This window comes from Gorilla gorilla, chromosome 4 (genome assembly GCF_029281585.2).
Source record: "Gorilla gorilla gorilla isolate KB3781 chromosome 4, NHGRI_mGorGor1-v2.1_pri, whole genome shotgun sequence".
Lineage (NCBI taxonomy): Eukaryota > Metazoa > Chordata > Mammalia > Primates > Hominidae > Gorilla > Gorilla gorilla.
The window spans coordinates 132,896,747-132,910,720 of NC_073228.2; the positions used below are offsets into that span (position 1 = coordinate 132,896,747).

At 34.3% G+C, this 13,974-nt stretch overlaps 1 protein-coding gene across 14 annotated transcripts in view; it reads left to right on the forward strand.

Annotated features, from left to right (window-relative positions):
• Nucleotides 1–13,974, forward strand: part of SLC27A6 (solute carrier family 27 member 6) — a 68,528-nt gene that overhangs the window by 44,154 nt on the left and 10,400 nt on the right. For all 14 annotated transcript variants that reach the window (XM_055389325.2, XM_055389321.2, XM_055389324.2 and 11 more), the window contains one exon: nt 6,787–6,981. In XM_055389325.2, coding sequence (XP_055245300.2) covers nt 6,787–6,981 — 195 coding nt within the window. The remainder of the gene's footprint in view (nt 1–6,786; nt 6,982–13,974) is intronic.

Here is a 13,974-nt window from a genome sequence, read left to right on the forward strand (position 1 = left end):
CGCTAACATTTCTTAATAAGATTTAATAACATGTTACGTGTTTTTAATAAATCGTATTTTTTTAAAGGCGTCCCTGCTAACGTGCTGAATCAGTGAGTCACTGTCCTCCCAAACGTGAACAAGATTCTGATTTCTCCCAGTATAAATTAGTTTTGCTTGTTTCCCAAAAACAGAATCTAAATGAAATTATATATATATGCATTCTTTTGACCTTGCTTCTTTGACTCAGTCAGCACTATGTCAATGAGATTCATCTTTGTTTTGAGGTATAGCAGTAGTTCATTCTCTCTCATCACTTTAGAGTTATGGTAGGCAAAAAAAATACAAATTAAAAATTAAAAATTAAAAAATGGCCCCTTCAAATATGTCCATGCCCTAATTCCCGGAATGTGTGAATATGTGTGCAGTAGAAACATTGGCAAAAGGGATTTTGCAGATGTGATTACAGTTACAGAGCTTAAAATAGGAAGATTATCCTGGTGGATACAATATAATCGTATCAGACTTTAAAGCAGATGATTTTCTCTGGCTGCAAGCAAGGAAGACTCAGCATAGGGGAAGTTGGAGATTTGGAAAATGACAGGAACTCAATGTGTCATTTGTTGTTCTCATGTATAGAGGCCTATGTGGAAGAACTGGAGAGAGGCCTCTATGATCTAAGAGCAGCCCCCAGCTGAGAGCCAGCAAAGAAAAGAGAGTCTTAGTCCTACACCCTCCAGAAACTTGATTCTGTCAAGAACCTGCATGAGCTTGGAAGCAGATACTTCCAAGAGTCTCCCAATAAGACCCTAGCCAGTCAACACTTTCATTTCAGTTTTGTGAGTCCTGAATCACACAAACCAGTGAAGTTGATGTGGACTTTTGACCTACGGACATTGTGAGATAGTAACTTGACATTGTTTGAAGGGCCTAGGTTTATGGAAATTTGTATGGCAGCAATAGAAAACTAATAGAAGACTATTCCATTATGTTACTATAACACAACATTTAAAATATATATATTTTACTATTGATGGATTTGGATTGCTTTCAATTGAGATTTAATATGATTAATGATGCTAGGAACATTCTTATATGTGTCTTTTGGCAGATTTATGTATTTATCTTGGTAGATAATTAGGAGTGGAATGGGTAGGTTGTATTTTATGCATATTTCAGCATTAGTAGATATTGCTAATCAAAGTGGCAGCAGTAATAGGCACTCCTGCCCATGGTCTATGACAGTCCCAATTGTTCCATGTCCTTGCCAACACTTGTTGGAAAATTTATAGTGCTATGCTAAAGAAGAAATCATAATGTTTGTAAATGTTTGTTGCTACTTCATGGTGTTTTGATTTGTAGTTCTCTGATGATGAATGATGTTGAGCATATTCTCATATACTTACTGGATGCTTGGAGGTATTCTTTGAGAAGTACCTGCTCAACACTTTGTCAATCATTCAAGCAGTCCATAAGCAACACCATAGCTGCTTGACTGGCTCACCATATTTCCATAAAACTGGTTAGTAAGGAAAGAATGAACTCAAATAGATTTATGCAGCACAAAAAGCATCATAACCTTCTGTTCACATCTCATGTCCACAACAGTTCCCTCTCCCTACACATCCTATGGGGAATGCAGAGGTGGGCCTAGGTGGATGCTACATCTGTGGCATAGGTCTGTGCCTCAGCTGAGAACACGGCCCTTAGGAGCTTCCCAGTCATTTAAGGGGCTACTGATAAACCTGCCTTTTCTTTATATCTGAGAAAGAGTTAATAAAGATATGCAAGTAAATCTTCTTGTATGTAAACAAATTTTCTCCCGGAAGAGGAGGGAGACTTTACTATCATGGAAGGTAAATAAATTTTCTCTATGACCCAAAAACCATCTCTAGCTTCCAAGCCTGTTTGCCACACAAATACCCTTGAAAAGATACATATAGATATAGATATATCTATATATGGTTATATAAATATACATATATTATAGTTCGGTGTAAATATATGCACATACATACATGTATTATATAAATATATATCAAACTATTATACATATATACTTTTATAATATAAAAATATGTATTTTTACTGTATTGCTTTTGCTGCATAGCATAATTTTTATTCTGTCTTATTTTTCTTATACAGTTCAAAATACTTTTTAAATTTTCATTGTAATTTTTTTCTTTTACCCATGGGTTGTTTAAAGGTGTATTATTATTATGCAAACATTTGGAGATTTTCTAGTTTTCTTTTTTGTAATTGATCTATGGTTTAATTTTATTGTGGTCAGAGAACATAGTTTGAATGAAGCTTAATGCTTTGAATTTGGCTAAGACTTGCTGTAAGACTCAACAAATGATTGATCTATTTTGATAAATGTTTAATGGGCACTTGAAAAAAAATGTGTACTCTTCAGTGACTTGTTATACTGTTCTGTATACATAAATTAGGTCTAGTTGGTTAGTTTTCTTTAAACTTCCATATTCTTATGATTTTTTTCCTGCTTATTCTATCAGTACCACAGAGATAAGTTAAAAATATCTCAGTCTATTTTAGCTCTGTCCATTTTTGCTTTATATATTTGACTATGTTATTAGGTAAATAGAAATTTAAGGTTGCTATCCATACAGTGAATTGACCCCTTTATTATTATTAACTATCGCTCTTTATCTCCAGAAATGTTGCTTTACTTAAGGTCTACTTTGTCTGATGTTAGTATAGTTATACTAGCTTCCTCTTGGGTGATGATTGTATGGCTTACCTTTTTCCATCCAACTACTTTCAATTTTGGGCTCATGTAATATTTAAGATGTATTTTACATAAACAGGATATAGTTGAGTTTTATATTTTTATACATTCTAAAAGTTTTTTTCCATGATTACATATTTAGTCCATTTACATTTTATGTACTTATGATATATTTGCTTTTATAGCTTCTATCTTGCTATTTTTTCTTGTTGTCTCATCTGTTATTTGTTCCCTTTCCCCCTTAATCTTCTTTTGAAATAATATTTTTATTATTAGTTTTCAGTGATTAGCCCTTTAGTTATACATCCTTTTATATTTGTTTTATTTATTTAAGTATTTTTCTTTGAGTAATTACCTGGAAGGATACAAGATTAATTCTTAACTTACCACATTCTGTCTTCAAATAACATAGTTTCCACTTCTTTACAATGCAAGAACTTTGTAACACTTCTCTTTTCTGGTCCTCTTCATTCCTTCCTGCTTTTTGTTTCTTTGCTCCTGTATAATATTGTTTTCTTTGGTGCTAAGAACTGCCTTTAGTGTTCCATCTGTACCGTTCTACTAAAAACAAAATTTTCCATTTTTATTTGTGTGAAAACATGTTTTTCCTTTAGTTTTGAATAATTCTTTAGCTGAGTATAGAATGCTAGGTTGACAATTATTTTCTTGTACTAGCTTTAAAATATTATATTGTCTTCCAGGCTTACGGTCATTGTTGAAATGTCAGCCATAAATATTCATGTTGCCCCTTTGGAAATGATGTTTCTATTTCTTTCTGGCTGCTTTTAAAATTCTCCCTCTCTTTTTAATTTTTATATATTTTTTCTTCTTAGCAATTTTGCCAGAAAATGTCCAACTGTATTTCCCTGGTATTTAACCTGTCTGAGGTTTTAGGTTTTATTTATTTATTTTTCATGGCTTCATGTCTTTCTATCACTTTTGGAAAATTCTTAGTTAAAATCTCTTCAGAATTGCCTCATCTCCATTCATTTTATTATTCTATAGGGCTCCACTTGTAGGTATTTTTGGCATGTTCTTTGTGTCTCATATGTCTTTTACTTCCTTTTACATATTTTTATTCTTTAAAAAATTAATTCTTCTCATAAATTTGTTTGAGTTCATTGTAGATTCTGGATATTAGCCCTTTGTCAGATGAGTAGGTTGCGAAAATTTTCTCCCATTTTGTAGGTTGCCTGTTCACTCTGATGGTAGTTTCTTTTGCTGTGCAGAAGCTCTTTAGTTTAATTAGATCCCATTTGTCAATTTTGTCTTTTGTTGCCATTGCTTTTGGTGTTTTGGACATGAAGTCCTTGCCCATGCCTATGTCCTGAATGGTAATGCCTAGGTTTTCTTCTAGGGTTTTTATGGTTTTAGGTCTAACGTTTAAATCTTTAATCCTGTGGAGAAATAGGAACACTTTTACACTGTTGGTGGGACTGTAAACTAGTTCAACCATTGTGGAAGTCAGTGTGGCGATTCCTCAGGGATCTAGAACTAGAAATACCATTTGACCCAGCCATCCCATTACTGGGTATATACCCAAATGACTATAAATCATGCTGCTATAAAGACACGTGCACACGTATGTTTATTGCGGCATTATTCACAATAGCAAAGACTTGGAACCAACCCAAATGTCCAACAATGATAGTCTGGATTAAGAAAATGTGGCACATATACACCATGGAATACTATGCAGCCATAAAAAATGATGAGTTCATGTCCTTTGTAGGGACATGGATGAAATTGGAAATCATCATTCTCAGTAAACTATCGCAAGAACAAAAAACCAAACACCGCATATTCTCACTCATAGGTGGGAATTGAACAATGAGATCACATGGACACAGGAAGGGGAATATCACACTCTGGGGACTGTGGTGGGGTGGGGGGAGGGGGGAGGGATAGCATTGGGAGATATACCTAATGCTAGATGATGAGTTAGTGGGTGCAGCACACCAGCATGGCACATGTATACATATGTAACTAACCTGCACATTGTGCACATGTACCCTAAAACTTAAAGTATAATAAAAAAGTTAATTCTTTAATCATCATATTTCAGAATGAGGCACTAAATGCCTGATGGCACATGGCTGGGATTTGCCAACAAAAGGCTCAGATTCTAGGGTGACTAAGTGAGGATCCAGACATTTTATTGAGATACTTCCAGAAGTCAGTATCTTTTCTCTTGGACTGACCAGTTTCCTTGATAGTAACTGAACAGTTTCCTGCTCTGGTATATGATTTGGGGTATCGGAATTCTGATACTAGAGCAGGAGAAGAGTTTAGTGATCTCATCTTTTAGTATGTAGACTTTCATTTAACCCTCCTGTTTTCAGTAGTGTTAACTTGAAATAAAAATTACATAATAGAGATGCATCTCTAAGCAAAGAGCTTATTTGGAAACAAAAAATTGCAATTCGGGACACATAGACCAGCGTAGCCTCTAGGTGTGTCTGAAGAACAAAAGGAAAGGCTGCGGTTTTATTGGGAAAATGAACAAAGTTATGTAAGCTGTTTTGAAGGAAGTTTCATTGGTGATGGCAGTGTCTTATGGGAGCTGGCGAGTTCTGATTGATGAGTGTCATCAGTTACCAGCTAAGACTTAAAGTTACGGTTAGGTCTTTGTGCTTTTGCGTTTGAATTACAAAAACATTTTCTGGAACAGGTATGCATGACCTGGGTGCCTTTCTTCATGGCCTCCAAATCCATTTTAGTTTGGTATGACGTGAAGGACTCTATTTTGTAAAATTAATTTTCACAGTAAGTTCCTCAACCCAAACTGGTATCTGTCTGGCTAGACATCTCCAGAGATTACTTTCCAGTCTTTGGCCAATGTGTAGGAAGGGCAAACTCCCAGATGCTTTGTCTGTATGTAGATATTTAGTTATACAACTGCTTCTGAAACAAATTTCCTGCCAAGCTTTCTGCTTTCCTCATTCTTTTTGATGCTTGCTTGACACTTTCAGGAACCCTTGTCGAGTGCTTACCTGCAGGCTTAGATTTCAGCCTTATCCGTTCTGCTCAATCACATGTCCTTTTATCTCTTCACTTTTCAGTTTCCAAAATTACCTCTCAACTCACTTCTCTTTATTCTTGAGAATTCATAGATTAAAATCTTGACTTTAAAACCATTTAAATGGTGTTTAGAGAAGAAACTGAAATAAATAATGTGATCCATTAATCATTTTAAATTATGGGTGCCAAAGAAGCCAATTTCTCTATTTTATTGTTGTTGCTGATTTATTATTACATCTTGCTATTTTGCATTTTTTGGTGATGATGGAGGTAATCAGAGCAAATAATGGATTTATTGTGACTACACTGATAATATATTTTTACTCTAATTTTAGGTGAGTGTAAAAGTTCATGTTAGTTAAAACATTACTTATTAGATATAGAACAAAATAGAATCCTGTATCTTCCTTTAAGTCTAAAATATGAACGAAAAGTAAAAATGTGAGAATATTGCACATTCTAAAACAATAATTACATATAGTTGCCATAATATTTACAAGTCAAATATTACTTTGATTCTGTGGCCTCAAATTGTCATTTACTCTATGTTAAGCACTGCGTATTAACTATACACTACAGTATATAAGGAAGACATGTATTATTATCTTTTTTAAAATAGATGAATAAATTGAGAATCAGAGGTAGGAGTCAACATCTTGTTCAGAATTGTATAGCTAATTACTGCTAAGCCTGGACATCCAAACTTAAGTATGTTTCATGTTATCAAAGTAATGATTTTTTTCTTCCTGGAAAATGCTTTCTTCCTTACCTGACATTTACCCAAAAAAAAGCCTTTAGTGATCTGCAATTTAGAATGAGCTGTTCCCAGATATGGAAAAACACAAACTGTATTATTCTTGACCAGTGTTACTTTCATTAGAATTTGGACACAGTTCTGCAATAGACTTATACACATATTTTAACTTCCCTTCTGTTATTGCACATATGCAGTTTACATCTATGATATTTTTCATTTAAATAATAATAAAGAATTAGAAACTGGAATTAATTACAAGTAAAACATTTTCTTCTAACAGAGAGAAGGAGAAAAGGATCATAAGGTGCGTTTGGCAATTGGAAATGGCATACGGAGTGATGTATGGAGAGAATTTTTAGACAGATTTGGAAATATAAAGGTGTGTGAACTTTATGCAGCTACCGAATCAAGCATATCTTTCATGAACTACACTGGGAAAATTGGAGCAATTGGGAGAACAAATTTGTTTTACAAAGTAAGTACAGCATTTTCCTTATTAAAGAAATACATTGGTGCGGTGGCTCATACCTGTAATCCCAACACTTTGGGACGCCGAGGTGGGCAGATCACGAGGTCAGGAGATCGAGACCATCCTGGCCAACACAGTGAAACCCTGTCTCTACTAAAAATACAAAAACAAAATTAGACGGGCGTAGTGGCAGACACCTGTAGTCCCAACTACTTGGGAGGCTGAGGCAGGAGAATGGCATGAACCCAGGAGGTGGAGCTTGCAGTGAGCAGAGATCGCGCCACTGTACTCCAGCCTGGGTGACAGAGCGAGACTCTGTCTCAAAAAAAAAAAAAAAAAAAAAAAAGGAACACCTTGTGGTCTGCCAGCACTCTTCTAGATACTATGCGTGTAAATTGTGGTAAATATTATCACCTTTTTTTTTTTTAATTTGAGAATTTCTAGAAGTAGAGTAGTGGCCTCAGTGTGAGAGACAGTGCTATAGGTTATGTGAACCTCAGTTATCTTCTGTATTTTCTCTCTCATATCGCCATAATGATGCCTTTTCCTGTTCAGTTTCCAAATTTAATGATATAATTTATAAATAGCAAGCATAGGCCCTGATATATATTAATTTGACTCTTTCCATATATATTAATTTGACTCTTTCCATTTTCCTTGAGTGTTTTTATTCCACTATTTCTATTTATCTTTCATCGTTTATACCACTCAATTCTATACAGGCTTTTAATAATTTTTAAACTATATTAAGATAGCACTAAAATCTTAAAAGTAGCCAAATAAACCAACTTTTTAGGAGGAGAAGATTGACAGCTGATTTCTCAGTAGCAACCACAAAACACAAAAGACAGTGGACATTTACCTTCCACTGGCTTGGAAAAAATAACTGTCAAAGTGGAACTTATACTCAACAATAATTTTTTAAGAATAAAGGCAAAAATAAAGATAGCAGTCTCAACCTTTGTAAAGCAAAACTGATATAGCTGCAAGAGAAAATACATCTTCAGTAAACTTCTATAATAAGAAACCACTAATCGACATATGAAAGACCCTGTATCTAACAACTGCTGTATATCTATTTTATTCAAGCACTTTTGAAACATTTACAAAAGTTACTGGGCCAGTTAGGTAATTCCAACAAATTTCAAAGGATTGAATATATATAAATTATGCTCTCTGAAAACAGTTTAATTGTTGGTAGAAATAATTTTTTTAAAAGACAACTAGATAACCTCCTATATATTTGGAAATAAAACATTTCTAAATTTCCATTCATCAAAGAAAAAACCATAATAGAAATTACAAGATACTATGAGCTAAATCATAAAGAAAAATGTTACATTAAAAAACTTGTGCACTTAGCCAAGAATAGCTGAAAATTGGATGGAGCTCAGTAACCATCTCTATAAGTTAATTTTTAAAAGGACAACTAAAATAAACTCAAAGGAAATAAAAGGAAGGAAATAATAAAGAGCAGAAATTAATGACAGAAAAAATGTTTGGTGATGAATACAAAAATAAATAGAAATAGAATTTTTAAAAAGTAAATCGATTCTGATTGATAGAAGGCACAAATAATATCAGGAATGGAAAAGGGAACATTGCTGCTGATACTTTAGACATTAAGACAGTAAAAGAGGATATGTTGAATAAGTTCATATCAATAAACTTGAAATTATTAGATGAATTGGATAAATTTCTAGAAATGTACAACTTACTAATATTGACTCAAGAATTATTTTATCACACTAAATGAAATAAATTCATACTCCAACATCTTCCCTTAATTTCAGATAGCTTTCCCACTCAGGATAATGAATATTCAAAGAGCAAATAATTCCTTTCTTACGAACTCTTCCAGATAATGCAGAAGGAGAAAAAACTTCCCAACTCATTTTTTGACTCCAAACCTGACGTAATAGTGCAAGAACGAAAGTACTTCCTACAGACATACATGTATGAGGAAAGTTTTTGGTTGATAATCTCTCTCCTCAGGTGTGTTTCCTTAGTGGCCTCACCTGTTCCCTGAAAGTAGCACTATCCTATAGCATTGCTTTTGACATTTCCAGAGCACCCTACTCAAGCCATATTTAGAACTGCTTTTGAAGAGATCTTTAAGAATCCCATAATGCGAACTTTGGTGCTTTTTTGTCACTTTCATCCCTAACTGCTTTAGTTTTATAGGTGAAGTTTTCTGTATAATAAACTGCCATACCTCAAAGAACACCTGGAAGCAACAAAGTATTTGCTTTTCTAATCCATGGTGATTTTTTCAGTATCTGGAAGTAATCGGCAGACATGTGTTTTTCATGCCACAGCAGCTCACTTTTTCAGTCTAGTTGCCCATTCAAAGCTGGTGTAAATCACAGTAATGCTCTAAACCAAAAGAAGGTGCAAACTATTTTTATAATGCATTCTTTTAGAACTTTGAGGGTATAGTTGACATCTCAGAAATGCACTTTATTCTGAACAAAAGCATTTTGGGGAAAGTAAGTGCTGATTTTACTGAGTTTTACATTCCTTGCAGTTAATTTTCTCAATTAATTGCACTGGTTCCATTACAAATTTGGTATTGATATTGAGCCCCTTTGTGAAGCTGAGTCATTCTAAAGCAACCAACAAGGGTATGATGATTTGTATTTTATATTACTGACTTTATTATAATTTTCTAATGCTTTAAATTTTCTGTCAACTGTAATAATGTCAATCATATAAAAAGTCATGATTGTCTTCAATTTATTCGGAAAACCTCTGATTTTCAACTCATTTTAGTTTCCTTTTTCAGTTTGGAAATGAAAAAACAAAGTTGTGCCTAATACTGTATGACTTCTAGTCTGTCTTTTATCATTTTATTCACATGTTGTTTTGTTAGATAGCAGGTAATTAGAAAAATTTTGTTCAATGATTATCTCATAATTAAGAGAGGAGATTTGATAAATGTCTCTCAAAAATGCTAACCTAATGGAGGCTCATGCTTATTATCTGGGAGGGAAGCAGCCTCTAGAGATAAAATGTTACAAGTGAAGGAGAAAGATAAGGCAGCAACACAGAGCTCCTATAACCCATTTTCTTTATGTGCTACACTTACTATTTTAATGCATAAAACTGAAGAGATATTGTCCCACATATTCTCCCAGGGCAAACTATATAAAAAATTTAGTGACAACATATTTGAGAGACAAACTCAAGTAGAATTATGAAGTGCTTTCTCTTTTTCTGTAGTATTTTCACCTGGGGAAAGTAACTAGGAAGAGACAAACATAAAATACATAGATAAAGCTTGAAAAAAGGGAGAAAATGAATCTAAATAAAAGGCAGCTGAAAAAAATGAATGCACATTTTATACATAGATGAAATAAAGCTCGGAAAAAGAAAATGAATCTAAATGAAAGGCAGCTGGAAAAAAAAATGAATGCACATCAAAATAGTAAGTTCCCCAAAACGACCAGGAAATGTTTAGAAAAACAATTACTCACAGGCTTGAAAACTTGCAATAATATTCTCTTTAAAAATAAGAGCTCAGAAAAGAAAAAGGATCAAGGAGAAACATAAATAAACAAAATGAACTAAAAAGTAAGCATGCTCAGCTCAAAGAAAAAAATAGAGGAAAAAATGTAAATATTACACAAATGAGCATCACATAAAATAAAAGGAATGTAAACGTTGTTAGGGAGAAAGATGAGTGGAATTAAGGAGTCCCACAAACACAATAAAAAGAGCAAGCAAATGATAATTTAAAAATTAAGAAAAAGGATTTTGAAAACATAGACAATGATCTGATGTGTCCTTAATTGGTGTTCCTGCAGAAAAGAACAGATCAAAGAAAAAAATAATTATTTCTACCCTAATAGAGGAAAATTTCCTTAAGGTAAAAACTTGAATCTTTAGCAGAAGAGTACACTATATGGGGTAGAATAATTATCAGAAAAATATATCCTGGTAAAATTATGAAACAAAAGAACCAAAAGGAGATTTTGAGGTAGCAAAAGCAAAGGATGAGCAAAATGTAACACAGGTGAGGGTGGGAAACATCTCAGGCATTCTCAAAATAAAACACTCAAGGCTAGAAAAAAAGGAAAGAATTGGCTTCACTTAAGAATTTTTGTTCTGGCTAAGTTGCTTCTCAAGTATCAAGTCAACAAAGAGGTTTTCTCAAAGTTTTAAGAAATCAGAAACTATAATACCTGCATATTTATAGGAATGCAATATTTCTTTGTAAAATTCACTGAATGAAAAATCATGGCCAACTTGAAGATAAACCATAACTTAGAAATGAAAGAATCACCTTCAGTTAAAATGCCTGATGGTGAACATTGGATCAATTCACACGTAGAAGATTGAACAACTCTGAATTGTTTATACATGGAATAAAACCTGACAATGTAAAAATAATTATAACACTAACAAAAATGGGAGTAGGGAGGGAGGAAAGGAAGAAATGGTTATTCTCCTACCTGTCATATTGGCAAATCCATAGATAACAATGGAATTTAAAATTTACCATCTAAACTTAAATTTTAAAATAATATATGAGATTAATAAAATGGCTCATTTCTTTAGCCATTTTCCTAAGCTGTTTTATTGCCTTAAAAGTAGGTGTCTTTTAGGGATGAGGAAAGTTAGACAACTTCAAAATAAGAGAACAGTCCCCACAAGACCACTCCCATTTCTGACACAATTTCAGGAGTCCCAAAGACCACTCTCAGGTTTGATAATTTGCTAAAAGGACTCACAAAACTCAGCTTATTACAGCTAAAGGATCTAGATTATAATCAGCCCAGGGATGTCATACGTAAGGCAGAATCCAGGAGGGTACCAAGGGTGAAGCTTCCAGTTATGCTGTGTTGTGGAGTCAGAACAGCATTACTTTCCTGGAATTGTATAATAATACGCACGAACTGGTGCCAAATGGGGACGCTCATAGGAGCCTTGATGTCCAATCTTTCTGGCGGCTTGGTTGTGTAATTCGGGTTGACTGCTCACATAGCTTACTTCCATCTCCTGCCCCTTGGGAGGTCAAGCTGGGTGATCCAAAGCCCCCGGCCTACCTCACATTTTTCATGTGCCTCAGAGACCCCATTCTAAATCATATTGTTACCATCTAGTTGCCCAAACGTTTTAGACAAAAAAATGTACTACTCTATTAAGAATGACATTCCAAGGACTTAGAGATCACCTCCCAGAAGCCAGGACCTCTTTTGGGGGCAAGGTTAAATTCTTTACTACACAGGGACTGATAACTCTATTCCTGACTCTACTACTATTTCACTTCGTGACTTTGACAAGTTACTTTTCTCTCAGTTCAGAGTTTCCTCATGTATTAATCAAGGAAGTTAACTTTGCGTTCCTTTTCCAACTCATAAATTTACAAATCTGAATCTATAAAGATACGTAGGTGTGGATAAAATCTCCCAGGGCCAATGCATAGAGCCACATAAGTGTGTGTGCATTGCACAGTTCTGCTATGAATGGGACCCCATGTTTTGAATGGGACCCCCTGCAGCTGTGTTCCAGACATGTACACATATACACATACATAAACATGTACATTTGGGAGATTTTAAGGTGTGGCATCTATTTTTTAAATTTGTATTATATTGCAGCCATTTTTGTAATATCATGAGGACCTCTTGAAGGCAGGAAGGAGAATGGAAATATTTCTAGTTGAGCATTAATCCTCTGCTCCAGAGTACTTCTAGAAAATGCTGTGATATATTTAATTGCATTTGAATTATAAAATTATTCAATTTCTGACTATCAAGTCCCCTTTTTCTGATAACAGACACACTAAACAGTAATTTGCTGTGGAATGAATCTCACCCACACACAGTTGCCCAATTAATCTAAAAGAAATAACACTAAAGCTGACATCACAAGTCACTGGGCAAATTTTCCAAAAAACAAAGCATGTTAAAACAGGAGAGAAAAGAATAAGTAATGAACAGGGCTCTGTTTTTGTTTGGCCAAGATGATAAAGGCAGTCCCGGAACTTCTGGACTCTTTCTTTCTACTAGCCATTAGGCAAGTGGCCAATATCCTGTTATCCCAATTACAGACAAAGACCAACAAGATGCAAGTTCGTGTGTTAATAAACAGTCTTTATATCTAGAATAACAATATATTTGCTTTGCTGCCTCTTTCATTGGTTCTAATCCTAAAATAGGATAATATTAATTTCTACATCATAGGATGTTTCGATGATTACATTAAATGGAACTCTTAAACACTTAGCACAGTGTCCAGCATATAGTTGGTGCCCAATCAATATTAATTGCTCTCATTTATATTTTAATTCAAATAATGAGTTGTGATTCAAGTTACATGCTTATTTTACTAATGCTAAGAACCAGAGGTATTTGTATTTAGTCTTTGATGATAAATAATACTATTGCATCTATCTCAATCATCTTATCTTTTCCCACTTATTTGTTCTATATTTGTTCATTTCTCTTCTCCTGCTTTCCCCCCATTCATCTTTCCTTATTATTATTTTATCTCACTTCATTTTATTACATTCATGTTAGTTTACCATTTTCTAACTGAACTTGTTTGATTGCTGAGTAGAACCTCAATTTTCTTACAGAATAAAAATGAGGAGGGTTGGGCGAAGTGGCTCACACCTGTAAGCCCAGCTGCATGGAGGGCTAAGGTGGTAGGATTGCTTGAGCCTGGGAGGCAGAGGTTGCAGTGAGACAAGTTCTCATCACTGCACTGTAGCCTGGGTGACAGAGTGAGACACTGTCTCAAAAACAAACAAAACAAAATAGGAGTTTGGACTAAACCAGTCTGCAGTTCTCTTCCAGGGTGAGAATTTAGTGGACAAATGAGCCTGCATGATGTGATAATATGGACATGATAGGAGCAGAGTAGCTGAAAATATTTGGGGATGAGAGGAGACATCCAATTTTTGGTTCTTGATGTGATGGGAGTTTTCTAATAAATTTATCATCTCACACCAAAAGAGTGTGGAGAAGCACTGAATGTTAGTTTAGGAGCATT